The 15631-nt window shown below is 40.4% G+C and overlaps 1 protein-coding gene across 7 annotated transcripts in view; it reads left to right on the top strand.

The window, feature by feature from the left end:
• SOX5 (SRY-box transcription factor 5) overlaps window positions 1–15631 on the top strand; it is a 611216-nt gene that overhangs the window by 466696 nt on the left and 128889 nt on the right. For all 7 annotated transcript variants that reach the window (XM_053977622.1, XM_053977623.1, XM_053977626.1 and 4 more), the window contains one exon: window positions 2188–2256. In XM_053977622.1, coding sequence (XP_053833597.1) covers window positions 2188–2256 — 69 coding nt within the window. The remainder of the gene's footprint in view (window positions 1–2187; window positions 2257–15631) is intronic.

Raw genomic sequence — 15631 nt, 5'->3', positions numbered from 1 at the left:
GATTTAATTTGCAATATATCCATATTGGAGTTGTTCAGAGCCTGGTGCTGCTAATGCCAAGGTTGTGGGTTCAGCCCCTGCGTGGGCCATTCATTTAAGAGTTGGGCTTGATGGTCCTTGGGAGTCCCTTGCAACTCAGAATATTCTGCAATTCTGTGTTATCTTTCAATATTGTTCAACTATCTGTAAATAAACAGGCAGATTCAACCCTCCTGAATAATCCCCCAAAATGGCTTTAATTCAGAAATACTGAATAGGTATAAAAAGAACAAAATGCAGCACTTATATTGTAATGTGAGAAATGAAGAGGTTGGGTTTTGCCAACTGCAGAAAAAAGCAGAGAATAATATAAAGTCAGTGAACAAGTGTGACTTTTTTTCTTCTACACTTGAGAGGCTCAGTTTTCAGTTCTTGCAAACATGCCCTTCACTGGAAATGTAAACATGGTTTTCACATGTGAGCACTTCCAATGAGCATACATGGACACACAGCATTTTAGGCAAAAGCATAATTTTTCTCACAGATTTCACTGTGCAGATTTTAACAGAAATTAATGTCCACTTTTGTACTTGAACATGAGCAGAGAATATTTAGATATCTAGTTTAAAATTTTATCACAGAATTGCAGCTATATGAGTTTTATGAAACTCACAAAATTCTTTGAAATCTGTCATAGTTGTCATATTCAGTGTTGGTATTGTACTTAAGATTTCTCAGCCACTGCTGATACCTTCGGACATTTAAACCTTGGTTTTCCCTGGTTTTAATTATTTAAAAACCGTATCTTAAACAAAGGGTATTTTGGCCTCACGCCTGAAATCCCACATGGGGAGAACAGAAGTAACTTACCTTAAGCTGGAGAATTTCTATTGTGCTGTTGTTAGAACAGCAAAGGTAGAGGAAGGAGCGAAGGTGGAATTGGCAAGATCCTTTCACAAGGAGACATCCTGTAGGAGCTATTCCCTTTACCCTGACTCCTAAAGTCACTAGTGCCACAGGATGGCTGAGGGAGTTGAAAAAGAAAATGACAGTAGAAAAAGGCAATAAGACATTAGGATAACTAGGATTTCTTTTAATTGAAGAAATTGTGTATACTTCTGTATTATGTAGAAATTAAAATATCCAAACTCTGAAGAAAATGTAGCGATAGAAATAATTTTTCTTGATTAAAGAAAGGCTCCAGAAAGAAAACATTCATTTCATCTGTTAGATGTGGAGCTAACTTAGAGTGAGTGTTTCTTATGCACATAGTCTAATAGTAGAAAGAAAAACTAAGGGGAAGAAAGCACATTTCCCCCAGTAAGTATGTATAAGTTACCAGCTGACCCTGAGATGTGCACATGTAATACAGGGGAAGAGCAGAGCTCTTTCTAATATTTGTACTGCTTTTCATGGGAGCAGAGCTTTTGTGACAACTTTCAGTTTTCAAGTTTGCTTTTTAAGTTCAAGAATGGTTTATCTCCCTCCAGCCTTTAGAACTCTTAATTCCATTCTGTTAATGTCTGCTTTTTCCTTCATGGGGTGTAAAATGTGTCTACAGTAGCATTTGCAGTCATTTAGGGGAGAGGGAAGGTGGAAGTCCTTCTGGAAAACTGCGCTTGGCTTTGAGAGGAGACTCCATGCACCTCCATGTGTGCCCCCTTGGTTTCTTGCAGCTGATAGACACATTGAAGAGTTAGTGATTTTTCCAAGCTCAGATCCAGTCTCTTTGTGCCTGTTTCTACATTTTTAAAAAAAGTACACTAAGAATCTTCCTCCATGGTGTCAGATTGCCATTTTTTTTTTAATTTTTGAGCAGGTGGTGCCAAACAGAAGAGTATTTCTGGCCATCCTACTTTTTTGCCTTTTCACCCCTCCTCCATTTTTTTTTTTGGTTTCTCTGCTGGTATTGTTCTCTCCTGGGGAATTTTAGCAGGGCCATTTCAGTAAGATTTTTGCACAGGTCCGTGTCTTCTCATATCCAGCACAGCATTTTCCACAAGATTCCCTTTCTCACTGGTATTAGCAATGAATTGAGCACGTGCCCCTTGCTTCAGCAGTAGTCTCCAGGCTGCTGCCCCCTGCCCTCGAAGGTTTCTGAGCTCAGAAGAGAGGTTTAAAGAGCTAAGCAGGGTCAAAGCTTCCTGTGAATGGACTCTGGGAATGGTAATCCATATCTCATGTTTCTTCTGTGCAATTTCTTCACAGATTGCAAGACAACAGCAGCAGCTTCTGCAGCAGCAACACAAAATTAACCTTCTTCAGCAACAGATCCAGGTCAGAGACACATCTCCTCCCATGCCCCTGTTATCTCTTCCTTTCCCTTTCCCCACTCTTTCCCTCAGCCATTGTTGCCATAGTTTCTTTAAGAATCTCTGCAGTTGGCTGACATCTTGTTTATGGAAACACAAGAGGATTTTACCTGTCATTTAGCAAAACAAGGTCAGTTTCTGGAAGGCCTTATATGATTAACATGGTTCTCGTAGGGTCAGGAAGATGATGTTAGAGGAACTGGTCATGCAAGCAAACATTTGCAGGACCAAATCCTCTTTCCTCAGGAGTGACAAAAGCATTGCCAGAAAGAGTTTGTTTGGAACTGATGTCCTACAGCTCTGTTTTTGAGGTTTTGCTGAAGCAGTTCTCTTCAGTGATTGATAATCAAGTGCACCTTCTTCCCTCTGCCTGAGGTGTTGGGAGTCTGAAAAGTTTTATTTGTGGAGAAGTATTGTGTGAGTGAGAAGTTGGCCAAAAGGTGGTTAGATTCAGGAGAGCAGCTGCGTAAGTTCCAGCTAGCTGCAGGTTTATTCCCAGGAGTAGAAAAAGTTGCTAAACCAGCATAACCAGTAAACTTTACTTAGCCTCTTTCTTCCATAAGGTATTCAGAAGTTTCTTTTAATGCCATTGACTGTATTTCATTACTTTTCTTCCATGTGCATGCCCCTGTTTTGGGAACAATGCAAATCAGTTTGCCTGTAAAGGTTTCCACGGAATAGTAAAGGAGAAGTTTGCCTTCTTACAGCTACCTGGGACCAGGGTAAAATCTCTGGTTGTTTAATCATGCAGTTTTGTACAGAGCACTGCAAGTTGCTGTAGACTATGTTCTGTTTGGTCAGTAGCAGCAGGATTCTCCTTCCAAAGGTTTTTGTCAGTATTTCAGAGGGAGTTGCCTAAAATTATCAATCCAAATTGTAACCCATTTAAGAAAACTTAATTCCAGCCAATCAAAGGAGCTGTATGGCTTCATACTAGAAGAAAACTTGGCTGTATCATTCCAGAGGACATTCTGTCTGTATCTGGACTTGGGTATTTATGAAAAACTCCTGAGAAGGTCCATCCCTCTGTTATAAGGCAACTCCTATACAAGATGTGCTTTGCTGAAAATAATTTTGAGATTGGTAAGGCTTGATTTGGCCTTGACCTCTGTACTCTTTTTTCTTGCTTAATTTGCGTGTGGGACAGATTTTTCTTTATTGCTGCATTTTAAATACTATTTTAAAAGAAAAACAATAGCAAAACCTGTACAATAGCAAGGAAAATATTTGTATTTTTAGCATTTAGCTATGGCAGTGAGAGAGGAAGTTGTTTTATAAGCAGTGAATAAAAATAAATTGAAGTAACGTAATTTGACCCCAACCCTTTTAAGTTTTAATGCCTTGTAGATAAGAATGAAGTATGTTGTTTTTAGGGTAGTGAAGAAAACCCTGGTTATTGATAATGAGATATAAAGCCTTTCATCTCTTGATCCCTGGTCCAAGTTTGACCTAAGTCAGTAGTAAATGAAAGTCAGCCAAGTACCATCTGATAGAAGCTGCAATCCTTAGAAATGATTTGGGTGTCTGTCTCAAGGGATTTCAGATGAAATATTGACTCTGCTGAGGTCAGAATTTCACCTCCAGGGTGCACTTCACACAGACCCCATCAGATTTGTGGCACCCTCCTTTTGGATGGTCAGGCAAGAAAGGTCAAGAATTGAACAGGCCAAGAGAAAATACTGTTCTCTCATTCCCACAGAGCTAATCTGTTTGTAGTGAAATTTGGGTGATACTGCACAGGCAATCTGGGCAGTTTCATGTCTGTATGATCCTGAAGTTTCACGAAGCCTGGCTGAAGCCCATGACTCTGAAGGGAAAAACATTTAAAAATTAAAAAAAAAAATCCTTACTGACAAAGCAAAACATTTCTCCTCATCTAGTGACTATCAAAGAAGAAATAATTCTTAAAGAAATCATCCTTTGTATATAAGTTAAGGCAGTGAAGTCCCCCTAACATGCCCATGTTTAAAATGGTCAGTGAGTTCACAGTCAGCTTATGGGTTATGGTAGGTGGAAGAAAACTGTGACAAGAATGTAGCTGTGAGTTCAGCTTTTCTGACCTTGCCCTAATCAATCTAACAGGCTTCTGTCACACTGGCCTGAAGTTTTGAAGTAGCATTAGATTTATTGACAGGGAAATATTCCTACAAAGAGTGGATAACTGTTTGACTTAGGTGCAGTTGAATGATTGTGCTGTAGTTATGAACTCAACTTACTTGTGACAAAGGAATCGTTTTACTTGAGCCAATTTTTTTTCTAAGCTTGTAAGAGTTGCCATAATTCCATATAAATTATTACACAGAAAAAAGCCATTGAAATATTGTATTGAAAGCATAATACCCTAAGGTTAAAAAAAAAAAGCATAACCTGGCTGACCTCATGATTTATGAGTCCTTTCTCTCAGTGTGCTAACTTGGAAACAGTTCCCTTTCTCCTTAGCCCATCACACAATCACTGATACACAATACATAACCAGGGAGAGACTGACGTCCCTCTCCTCCTCAGAGGACTGCAGATGCTCAGTGTAACTGCAGCTCAAATAAACTAGCACTGCTGGGATGCTGGAGAAAGATGCTTTAGTTCCTTGAGCTTAGAAAAGTGTGCCTGCCATGTGAGTCTCTAATTGACATGTCTTTACCAAGTCCATCTCTGCTGAATTAATTGGAAGGTGGTGTCACTAAAACAGAAAACAAGGAGTTGGTATAGAGAGTTAAGTAAACTGGAGGAAAGTTGCAGATTACATTGAATTTGAGAACCTGTATGACCTCAAAATGCTAAAATGGGATCTGGATGGGATTTGGAAACATTTTGGAAAATGTTTATAATTTTTTTTCTACTTTTCAGGATGTTCTAGACCTAATTTGTGAAGAGGTTTGAGTTTCTCTGAATAATTAACTAACGCTCCCCCATTTGTATTTATGCCACTTTGGGATGTATCCCCCCATGCACACTGCTTTCTGCTCTGCCTAATCTTCGTGTGTGTAAGGTTTTCACTGTAAGGTTTCTGCCTGCTGAGTGTTGGTGCTCTTCTCCCCTGCACCCCTTAGTCTTGCTGTCCTGCCATCATTGGAACTGGAATTTGGGTTTTCACAGCTCTTGTGCATCAACAACCCCAAAGATTTCAGATTGTGTTTCAGGATGGCAGTGATCTGCAGCTGTAGAGCAGGCTGACACGTCGTACAGCTCAGCAAGTTCTTGGGTTCAGTTCAGTTTTGCCCTTCAGGACCTCAAGGGAACTCTCCTGGTTACCCACCTCATCTTTGGTGGGGCCATAATCTGCTTCCTGGTGCCCTTACTCTGGAACCTGGGGCAGTCTGGGCTGTGTAGCTGTCACGTCAGGTGGGCAGAGAGTGGGAGAAGCCTGGAAGGTGCTCATGGTGCTGAGCTAGTCTCCTAGTGCACCCCAAAGGTGTCCTTCTTCAAAGGGTGTCTCTGAAACAGAGTTGGGAGGGGTCGTGCAGTTCACTTGCTCAGAGAAAAAGTCTAGCCCAGGATGGTGATGGAAGGGTTTGCTTTGAAGCTCGGTGACGAATGTCACTTTAATTGAACTATATTTAAAATGAAATATGGTTGTTAAAATTCATAAAGCAATTCATATTCAGTAGGGCACTGTTGATAAAATAGGTCAACCTTGCAGCCTAAATTGTGATAAAACTGATACTGCTAATCTCACAATTTTGTAGAAAACCTGACAATGTTTTATGTTTTTCCCTCAAGCCCCAGCTCTTGGAGTCATGTGATGACAAAAATGCCAGCTTTCATTTCTCCCAAATGTAAACTTCCAACTCTCATATTTCCAGGCAAAATCTGAAACCATGAGCACTACAAGTTCCAAAATTAGAAGGCAAACAAAACAGAGGCCAAATGCTGTTTTCTAATCTGTTCTGATTTTTAGTCAAAATTTTTTTTGGAGAGCCCAGCTCAAGATCTTGGAACACTTCAGTTTGCCAATAATGTAAAACTAAGATCTCAAAGCAGCAGGAAGCAAAAACACTGCTTTACAGTGATTCTAATATTTAGGCCACAGTTTTGTTTGACTTCTTTGGTTTAATACTGTCAGTAATTGGCTACTAATTTGTATTCTTTTTTGAGTGACATACTCAGCCCAAGTGCTTTCTGAAACTTGAGGACAGTTCCTGCCAGACAGCAATCAATTGATGGCTGTGTGTTTTAGGAGAGGGTTTTCATTTTCCTTCAGAGCTAGAGCAGATGTTTTAATAGGACCCTTTTTTGTGAGAAAGTTTGGACCTCTGAGAGTGAGGAGATCCCAGTTAAATTCTGATGCAAAGCTGGAACCAGTGTCTCTGGCCTGATCCACCTGGTACCTGTTAAATGCCTGAAATATTGGAATTAATCTCCCCAGCACTAAAGTTGTGATAAAGAGGGAATAATTTTATTCAGGCCTGAAGAGGGAATAATTTTATTCAGGCAGGAGATTCTGCAAGGGGGTTACTCATGTACAGTCTCTCTGTGCATAGTACAGCTTACCCCATTACTGTAAATCCCACCCCAAATTCCTAGTTCCCAGTTCTTTTATCTGTCACTGCATTCCTGGGCCACACGTCCTCTTCTTACCTCCTAACTCTCCTTGCTGAAAGCAGCTTTTGCAGGCCTTACTCCTCTGCTGAAAGTCTCACAGGCACAGTAAAAATTGAATTAACCCTTTCAGTGTCACCCCTGCCAGGTGGCATGTGGCTTTGCCAGCTCCTAGGTGGACAGTTTGCTGTGGCCTTGATGGCCTCAAGCTTTGCAGGCCCTCAGCAGCTTGTCCAGAAGGGAGTGTGGCCACCACAGCCCTCTGGGCATCCTGAGCCTTCTGGCTGTCCTGAATCTCTCAGGTGCCCTGCGTGTCCTCCCAGCTCCAGAGAAGGCTTTCCTCTGGGGGTCTGGATCCAGGTTTCCATCCTCCCACCCGCTGTCAGCTGGCTGTGTCCCTTTCCCATCAGTTCTGTGCATAGATTAAAAGGCCTGGCTGTGCTGCTGTGCTCTCAAACCAGAATATTCCCATTCTCACTAACTTCTGATGTTTGAGATGTTCCAATTTGGAATGTCATAAAAATCTTGAACTTAGAATTTCCTGCAGGATGGCTAGTCCATTTTTCAGCCAGATCTACTTTTCAAAATGTAGCTGTATTTTTGGGGAGGAAAGAGGGATTTGGTTTCTGAGTTACACAGAAGTTCAGCAAAATATTTCTTAAGCTTAACATGCAAAGTTTTGAAATGACACAGTTGTTATTGTCAAAACTTTCCAAACAGCAAGAGGTTCTGGATTGATTCCAGTCTTCCAAAACAGTGGTAGAGATCTGCTTCCAAAGTGCTTTGGATACCATAATTTACCCACACAGTTATGGCAATAATTTTTGTTGTTTAGATTTGTTCTTTGTTTTGAACTCCTCAGGTGAGCAATCATCTGTTACCCAGAGCTGGCTGCATGATATCTAGGCCCGTTTGTGTTCTTTTTGGTTTTTTTTTGTAGAAGGTACCAGTTTTTCTCTCTTATTGAGAGAAGACACAGATTAATTGACTGTACAAAAAAGAAACATGAAGATTTTTTTCCCCTGCCCCAACAAGTTTACAGTCTTAAATTATATTTCCAACATGGCTAAGCCTTTCATTTTCTGTCTGCTGCTTCAAAAAAAAAAAAAAAAAAATCTAGCAGGCCACTATATGAGCTAAATACTTGGAGAACTTTGGGCTTATAATAAGGAGGGCAGAGATCCTTACTCCTGATCTTTGCCCTGTCAGTGTCTCCTCAGTGCAGCCACAAGGTCTTGGGGCATTTCTTTCCTGGTTCCCAACCTCTCACATGTCTGTAACCAGAGTTCTCCAGAGGTTTTAAAGGGATGGAGGTGATGAGTCCTTCACTGGAGACAGAAAAATGAGCAGCTGCTGCACAAGGGCTTGGTTACAGATTCAGTAATGCCTGTTGCTTCTGGATTCCTGTTTTCCCTGGAAATTCTGCTGTTCTGAGAAGTCAGTGAGAGCAGAGCAGTGCTTTGTGCTGCTACAATCGCTTTGCAAGCCCTTGCAAGGCAGAACAGTATTCGCTTTCTCCACAACTAGAGTCTTCTTTGCATGTTGAAGAGAGGTGAGGACAAAAGGTTTCCTTGGTAAGACAATAAAACTGTTGAAGTGAGGGCCTGATCCAACTCCCACTGAACATGGAGAAGAGGCTCTTGTTCATATTAGTAGGAGTGTAGTGAGACCTTTCTTCGGTAGGAAACTGTGAGAAAGTATCTTCCTCCTCACTCTCCAAAATATTTTTAGAACAGGCTCTGTCCACTGAAGTAGTTTGTTTTTGCTTTTGTTGGTGTTGTTTTGTTTTTTTTTTTTTTTTTTTTTTTTTGTCTTTTTGGTTTTTTTTTTTTTTTGCCAGTGTGGATATGACAAGCTGTGACTGCACAGTCGAACTGAGCATGTTTGAGTCCTCGTGGATGTGGGGACATTTTGTCCAAATTCATCATGTGTCAGGAGCAGCTGTTTTCCCGCAGCTTACAAACACGGGCATGCTGCATTCAGTGAGACCCAAGAAGGAGTCACACTGCAGCCTTTCCCATGACTTTGCAACCTCTTCCCAAACCACTGACGTTGCCAGCGGAGAGGCAGAACAATTGTTCCTCACAAAGCTCTGCAGCTGATGTCCTATCAGTTATCAGAAGAGCTCGCCTGTCCCTTGAGCAGGAAAAATCCCCTGGGAAAAGTTACTCAAAACCACACACATGCATACACAAAACCAAAAACAAACAAAACCAAAGAGAACAACACAGAAAAAAAAAAAAAAAACAAAACAAAAACAAAACAACCCTGAAACAAACAAACCAAGGCTGGGCGGGGGGGGGGGGGGAAATAGGGAAAAGAAGGGGAAAAAAAAAAGAAAAATCAGTCAGAATGAACTAATTGCTTTCTGGCCTCTCAGCTTCAGCTAATAACATTTGTGGTAGACTAGACTTTTGAGTAACCTGTGGGCCTTCATTTCCTTCCCTTACCAAGAAAGTTAAGTTGTGTAAAAGGTTGTCGAGGTCTTTCTGTGTACTTCTTTCAGTGCAGAGGATCATTTTGCACCATGGTTTTAACTCCAAAGATAACTCTTAGCAAGTCTCTGCAGATAGTTTGATCTCGGGCCTTTTCTATGCCCTTATACCATCCAATATTGTTGACTGGTGTTGTTGTGGCAGTGCAGACCAGGAGTATCTGCTTAAAACTTGAATGAGCTCAGTTGGTCAGAGCTTGGTGCTAACGTTGCCAAGGCTGGGGGTCTGATCCCCATATAGGCCATTCCCTGAAGAATTGAACCCTTGTGGATGGGTCCCTTCAAACTCAGAGTGTTCTGTGATTCTGTGAACTTGAATTTATTGGAAATGCAAGGGCATGTTTGATTGAGGTAAATTAGCTTTTTTTGCCTATGCTGAGCTACTTGATGGCAATAGCACTTGTTTTCTCCAGGGCTACTGGTCCAAATGTTCTCAAATTATAACACTGTTTTGAACTTCAGGACTTTTTTTCTTGCCATTTTAGCATCTTTTCTTAATTTACTTTCTGTTACTGAGCTTTCAGTGTTCCCATTTTCCAGTTCTCTCACACAATCACAAGGGAAGGCCAGAAACTTTTTTTTTTTTTTTTGTTAAAAACCAGAGCACTGAAACACCCAAAATAATCCAGCATCTTAGAGTGTAAGAAAAAGGCCAGCGGTCAAATCGTGGCTGGCAGCATCGTGCTCCAAGGCCTCATCTTGGTCTCTCTCTCCTCAGCAGGCATTTCAGGGCTCTGTCTTTTTTTTTGTTTTGTTTTGGTTTTGTTTTGTTTTGTTTTCAGACCCCCTCTCCAATTTCTGCATCTCTCATCATCAACTTTAACCATTTTCTTTCACTTTCAGCTCCCTGGTGCTGAGTAACCCTTCTTATGCAGCTGCCCACCCTTTCCTACAGTAGCAACTGCTCCTTTCTGCCAGCCCTCCCTTTGCACTCCTTGTCTGTATTTCCATGGCCTTATGAATGGTTTTGTTTGGCATTTTATTGGCTGCAGAGCAGCACATGTCATTCTGTGAATGCTTGTGTTCAGAGTGGGTGGCGTGGGGGGCCATGTGAGCCCTGTGCCTGTTTGTGTACCCGTGCAGGTATTTGCACAGCAGGAGCACAGGGGCAGAAGGTACCACGTGTCAGTGGCTGGAGAAGCTGAGCCTGAGCTCTCCATGGCCGTGGTCTTGTCTATGTGGAGCATGTGTAATCCTGAGCACTTCTGTTGTACAGCCAAAAAAAAGGCTGCTACTGCTGCCTCTGCAGTAAGGTGAAGCAGGAGATAACAATAAATTTTTTACTGCTGGCTGGCAGAGGTGTTTAGGATGTGTTTTCTTTATATCTTCATCCGCCTCTAATTGAAGATGCTTTAAAATTGAATGACTAGCAGTCAAAACGTGTTTGCTTCAAACTGAGAAGAAAAATGCTGGTGTCTCTTCTTCCAAGCTGATTGCGCTTTGTACACAACTGACAGCCACAGTCACTTTGAGTGACTGATAAGTGGGAAGCTTTGCCACTTATCAAGGAATGCACGCTGAAAAGAAAGGACTGGAGCTGTTCAGATGCTTTGGCATGTTCAAAATAACATCTCACATCAGTCAGGCTCAGAAGCACTAGGAGACATTTCAAAATAAACTTTATATCTATCTATCTCTCTATCTAGAGGCAAAAAATTCAATTTAACAGACAAATCACTGTGTGGCATCACATTGGCTCTGGAAACAAACTATCATTATAAGGGTCACCAGTTGCAAAATTACTTAGATGGCTGCATGATTGGAGGGCATTTATTGTAGGGTCTCACCCCCCCAGAACAAAACAAATTTTGAAAATTCACAACTGCATATTATTCTGGTGATTTCTCTAAATTGGGGGTTTTTGGCCCTGTAGGCCAAGTAATACTTAATTTATGTGGCACAGGACATCCTGAAGGATCCCAAAGAGAATGAAACTCTAAGCTAAATTCAGATCATTTATTTCCTCTTCAATATTATGGAATATGCTTGGGATTGTATGGCTCTTACTCAGAAAATGGTTCTTAAGGTTTCTTTAGGAGTTTACTGAGTTTTGTAGTGATGCACAGCATGAACAGAGGATGTCATTTTTTTGGTACATGTCTGTTAACGTTACTTTTTAGTGATGTGCATAGTAGGAGATTCTGACCTGCAGGAGTATGAGGGTACATTTTCTTGTCCTGACTGTAATAACAGTGATGTCACCAGTGCAGGGTTTGGGCTGGTCCACTGGATGTGATGATGTTTCACCCTGTTAGATATGCAAGCACAGGAGATGGGATGAGAATCTCCAGTGGGAGGACAGGGAGACACAAGCAAGTAGTGTGTCATATCCCAAACTGGAATTTGGACAGAACATAGTGTTGACCTGCATCCATTAGCGCTACTCAAACAAGAACACTGCTGCCAGGTTCACAACTCTTATTCTAACAACACCGGGGATGTTGGTGTATAATGACTATTATCTTTTGTTATGATTCTAAGCACAGAATTCCCATTCTGCCCAGCTGATTCCATCTGAAATGGTTGCTTCTCTAGCCAAAATGGCTATATTTGAGATAGGAAATATGTTTGGCACTCCAAGGTTTCCACCAGCACCCACACCTGTGTCAAGAGGAAGAGATCTGAGGATCATTTAGTCCTTACTGTCAGTGACTTGCTTTTCTGATTCACCACTTGCCACATTAAGTGGTCTCAGCTCTGTTTTCATGGTTCATTCTAAACAGAACCTTTCAAACTCTCCCCTGGGATAATGGTTCAAATTATTCAGAGGGAAAAGCTGGTTCCACCTGCTGAATCCATACCATTGTCTTCACCACCTTGGGTTTTCCTCGGTGTCCAGAAGCTGATGATGCTTTACCCTGCATGGCTTAGGAGGCAAGACGAGATGACAAGACCATGCAAGAGGCCAAGGGGAGCAGTTTTTAGTTGTCCACTCTCTGCTTGTCATTTACCTGCTGCTGAATTGCAATGTGCAAATTGAAGTGGAAGGCAGCTGGCTGTTCTTGGTTTTTGTAAGAAGAGTAAATGAAACATTTCCTTGAGGGGTTGTGATTGGAGGGGTGATGTGAGTGGCCCCTGACTTAAAATTTTGGAGAGAGAGGGAAAGGCGCAGTTGTCTTGTGAAAGTCTCGGTCGAACAAAGATTACCTGGAGGGTCATGGATCTCGTGTCAGCTGTCTTTTGCATCTTGTGTAGAGTCTCCATTAAGTTCACTTTTCACATGAAAGTTGAATAAAATTTGTGATGGTTAAATAATTTTAAGGAACCATTTCAGATTTTTATTCAAATTGATTTAAAACATGCTTCGAAAGAAATTTAGAGGTATATGTCAGACTTTCTTGTATTTAGAAGTTAAATAAAAGAATTTAAGTTCCAAGATAAGCATAATAAAGTTATAAAAAATGAAATGAAGGCTTACATGGAAAGTAATAATAATGAAAAGAGACAAATTTGATTCACAGTATTTGGAGTTTATAAATATTTGGTACAGTTTTACCAAAAAAAAAATTATACAACGTGTGTGTTATAACATTTTTTATCAAACTTGACTTATTTAAAAGATGAAAGTGATACTGTTCAGCAAATTATTCTGAAGTTGGAACTTGGATAGTTTCAAAATAGCAATTTAAAATGGATTTGACAGAAATGATTGAAATATTTCTATACTCTTGTGTACTCTGAACACTGTGTGCAAAGAAATACATTATTTAAGTAACAAAGTAAAGCATTTGAAAGTTACAAGTGCCAGAATTAAGTGAAATAGATACCTTTATTTTATTCTCATGTATCTCGGTCATACATGTTGAATAAAAAAAATGTATTCCAGAATTACATGATAATATAATTGTAAACCATACTCACAAGTGGGAAAATTAAAATTATGTTGACAGCCTCAATTCTGACATTCCTTAATGTTAGATTCCTTGACTTGTCATGCAGTGTGGCATTATTTTAACTGGTTTTCTGTGTGTCTTGATGGCTGTAAAAGCTCAGAATGCTGGTACATCAGCCCCTTACAGTGTACCTCCAGGTCAGTTTGAACCCTGGAGTCTCAGCATGGGAGAAGTGCCAGCTGGCACTTGAGTTACAGGAGAAATGCCGTGTTCTTCTGGGCCAGACAGACAGAATTCCACAGACAATTCCCTGGCTCTGGTGGACAAGAGGCTGTCCTGTGAAGTCCCCTCCTTTTCTATGTCACGTTTCTTTTCTTCCTCCAGTTTTGAGTTTGTTTTTTGTTCAATTTTGGTCTCCATCAAAATAGAGAAATTTTTTCCTATTGCTGTCCTCTTCAGAAAGGCAGATGAGTGACTGAGTGCCTTTGTTGAATTTGGACTGGTAGTGTTGAAAATGGAGTTTGATTCCTGTTTTTCAACACCCTCCATTTGTTCCTCCCATTCTCCCTCAGTGGGGTTGGGACTGGATCAATTTGTGCCACTAATCAATTATTTTCTCCTAATTTACCATATTCTTTGTGCTTTAGCAAAAAATACCCCAGAGGCTGATGGTACAGTGTTTGATGGAAGCTGTTGCAGCATTTGTCCCTTTAAAGCTCTGTGTGGTGAGAATATGTTTTCTTATCTTGCAAACTGTGTGTAGAATCTTGTCTGCCATTTAAACATTTCTGAACTGCTGTGAATAAGCAAGAGGGGCTGTTTCATGTACCATATGTAATAAGTTTTAAGTTAGTAATATCCCTAAGAATCACATACATCTAAATTAGGCATAATTTCCAATTTCTTTAACCCTGGAGTTCAAATTTGTAGTCCAGGAATAAGTAAGCATCTGTGAAACAGCTCGTTGATTGCATTCTCACCTTACACACACATGTGAGCTGCCTCATACACATTTTTGTGCATGCATTCGAAATGCCCCATTTTAGATATCAATTACAAACATGGCTGCTTTACTTTCCCGAACATTGATTTTTAATGGCTCTAAAGGAATTTAGGAGGAAGGAAGGATGTTTTTCCAAGTGGAGGCTACAGGTTATGAATACTTACTAAATTGCAGCTTGATGGTAGTTGTGAATTTTTCAGGGCTTTATGAATTCTTCAGCTATGCTGGCAGTTCCTCCTCATCTGAGATCATGGCAAATAGAGAGAACCCTGAATTTAGAGCAAGGCATTGATGATCACAGTATTTCCCAGGGATGCAAACAGACTGATGCATATAAAACAAGATGCAATATAAGCAGAAATGGACTCAAATTACTTAAAATTAGAAAAAAATTCAGGAAATAAAACTTTCAGACTTCTTCTTTTCACTTTCTGTGATTCTCTGAATGTCTCCATGGCTGTAGACACCCCTGCAAATGTTGCTTCTGTTTTTCCATAGAACCTGTTTCTGTCAGCAGGAAGTTCTCCTGGGTAGAATAGCTCACCAGATTCATGATAGATCCAGGAATTTCTTTGTCATTGTATTGGTAAGCAAAGTTTTGGAGAGCTGATATATTCTAGTGGCCAGAATTAGAAGTATGCTCTGTTTCTTACATTATTCTTTATTTGAAATTAAAGGCAGGCTTGGAAAGATACTTTTCAAGAATTTTAGCTTTCTGTGTCATGAGTTTCAGGGTGCTTTTTAAGTCTACTTCCCTTGCATTATTTCTTAGTGAATAGTTCAGAATTCCTGTCTTTTTGGTACAATTAGAATAAAGAAACACTATACTGACATAGAATTCTGTATCCTTTGTTAAGAATATCTGCACTTCTAATTTAAAACAGAACATCCATTTTGGGACTTCTTTACATCCGTTTCATGTACTTGGGTGGATGTGTGCAAATCTCAAGTTTGCTTTGTGCACCTTTTGAGAAGGTTGTTTGAGCTCAGTATCCTCTTAGCAGAAACTCTTACAAAGATCCCATGGGAGGAAGATTGTCCATTGTGTTCCTTTGAAATCTGGCTATCTTTTTTCCTGGAGCTGGGCTCAGGCTAGTTTATTCTTCCACTCAGAGATATCTTAGGAGGTTCCTGTCCTTTCTGGTGCCTAGGAAGCAGAGCTCAGATACATATATTGTATTTGTTGCCATCATATAATCTGTGCAACTTCCCTGCAAATATAAAGAATTACGGTTTCCCCAGCTGTTCATTTGATAGGATTCTAGTCCTGCATTTAGAGAAAACTGTGCTTCTCCAATTCCCATTGTTGGGACTGTAGCCTCCTTTCTATACCTATTGTTTGTTTTGTCTTTTTTTTTTTGTTGTGTATAACAGGTGTTTCTTTCAGACAGTCGAGGCAGCAAGGCAAGGGCTTCCTTTATGGCAGATCTCTTGAGACTTTGATTAAACTCTTCTTTGTGATAAAAATGCCACT

Source organism: Vidua macroura, chromosome 5 (assembly GCF_024509145.1).
Source record: "Vidua macroura isolate BioBank_ID:100142 chromosome 5, ASM2450914v1, whole genome shotgun sequence".
Taxonomy (NCBI): Eukaryota; Metazoa; Chordata; class Aves; order Passeriformes; family Viduidae; genus Vidua; species Vidua macroura.
Note: the sequence above shows the minus strand (reverse complement) of the source record. Positions and strands in the feature narration are given on the sequence as shown.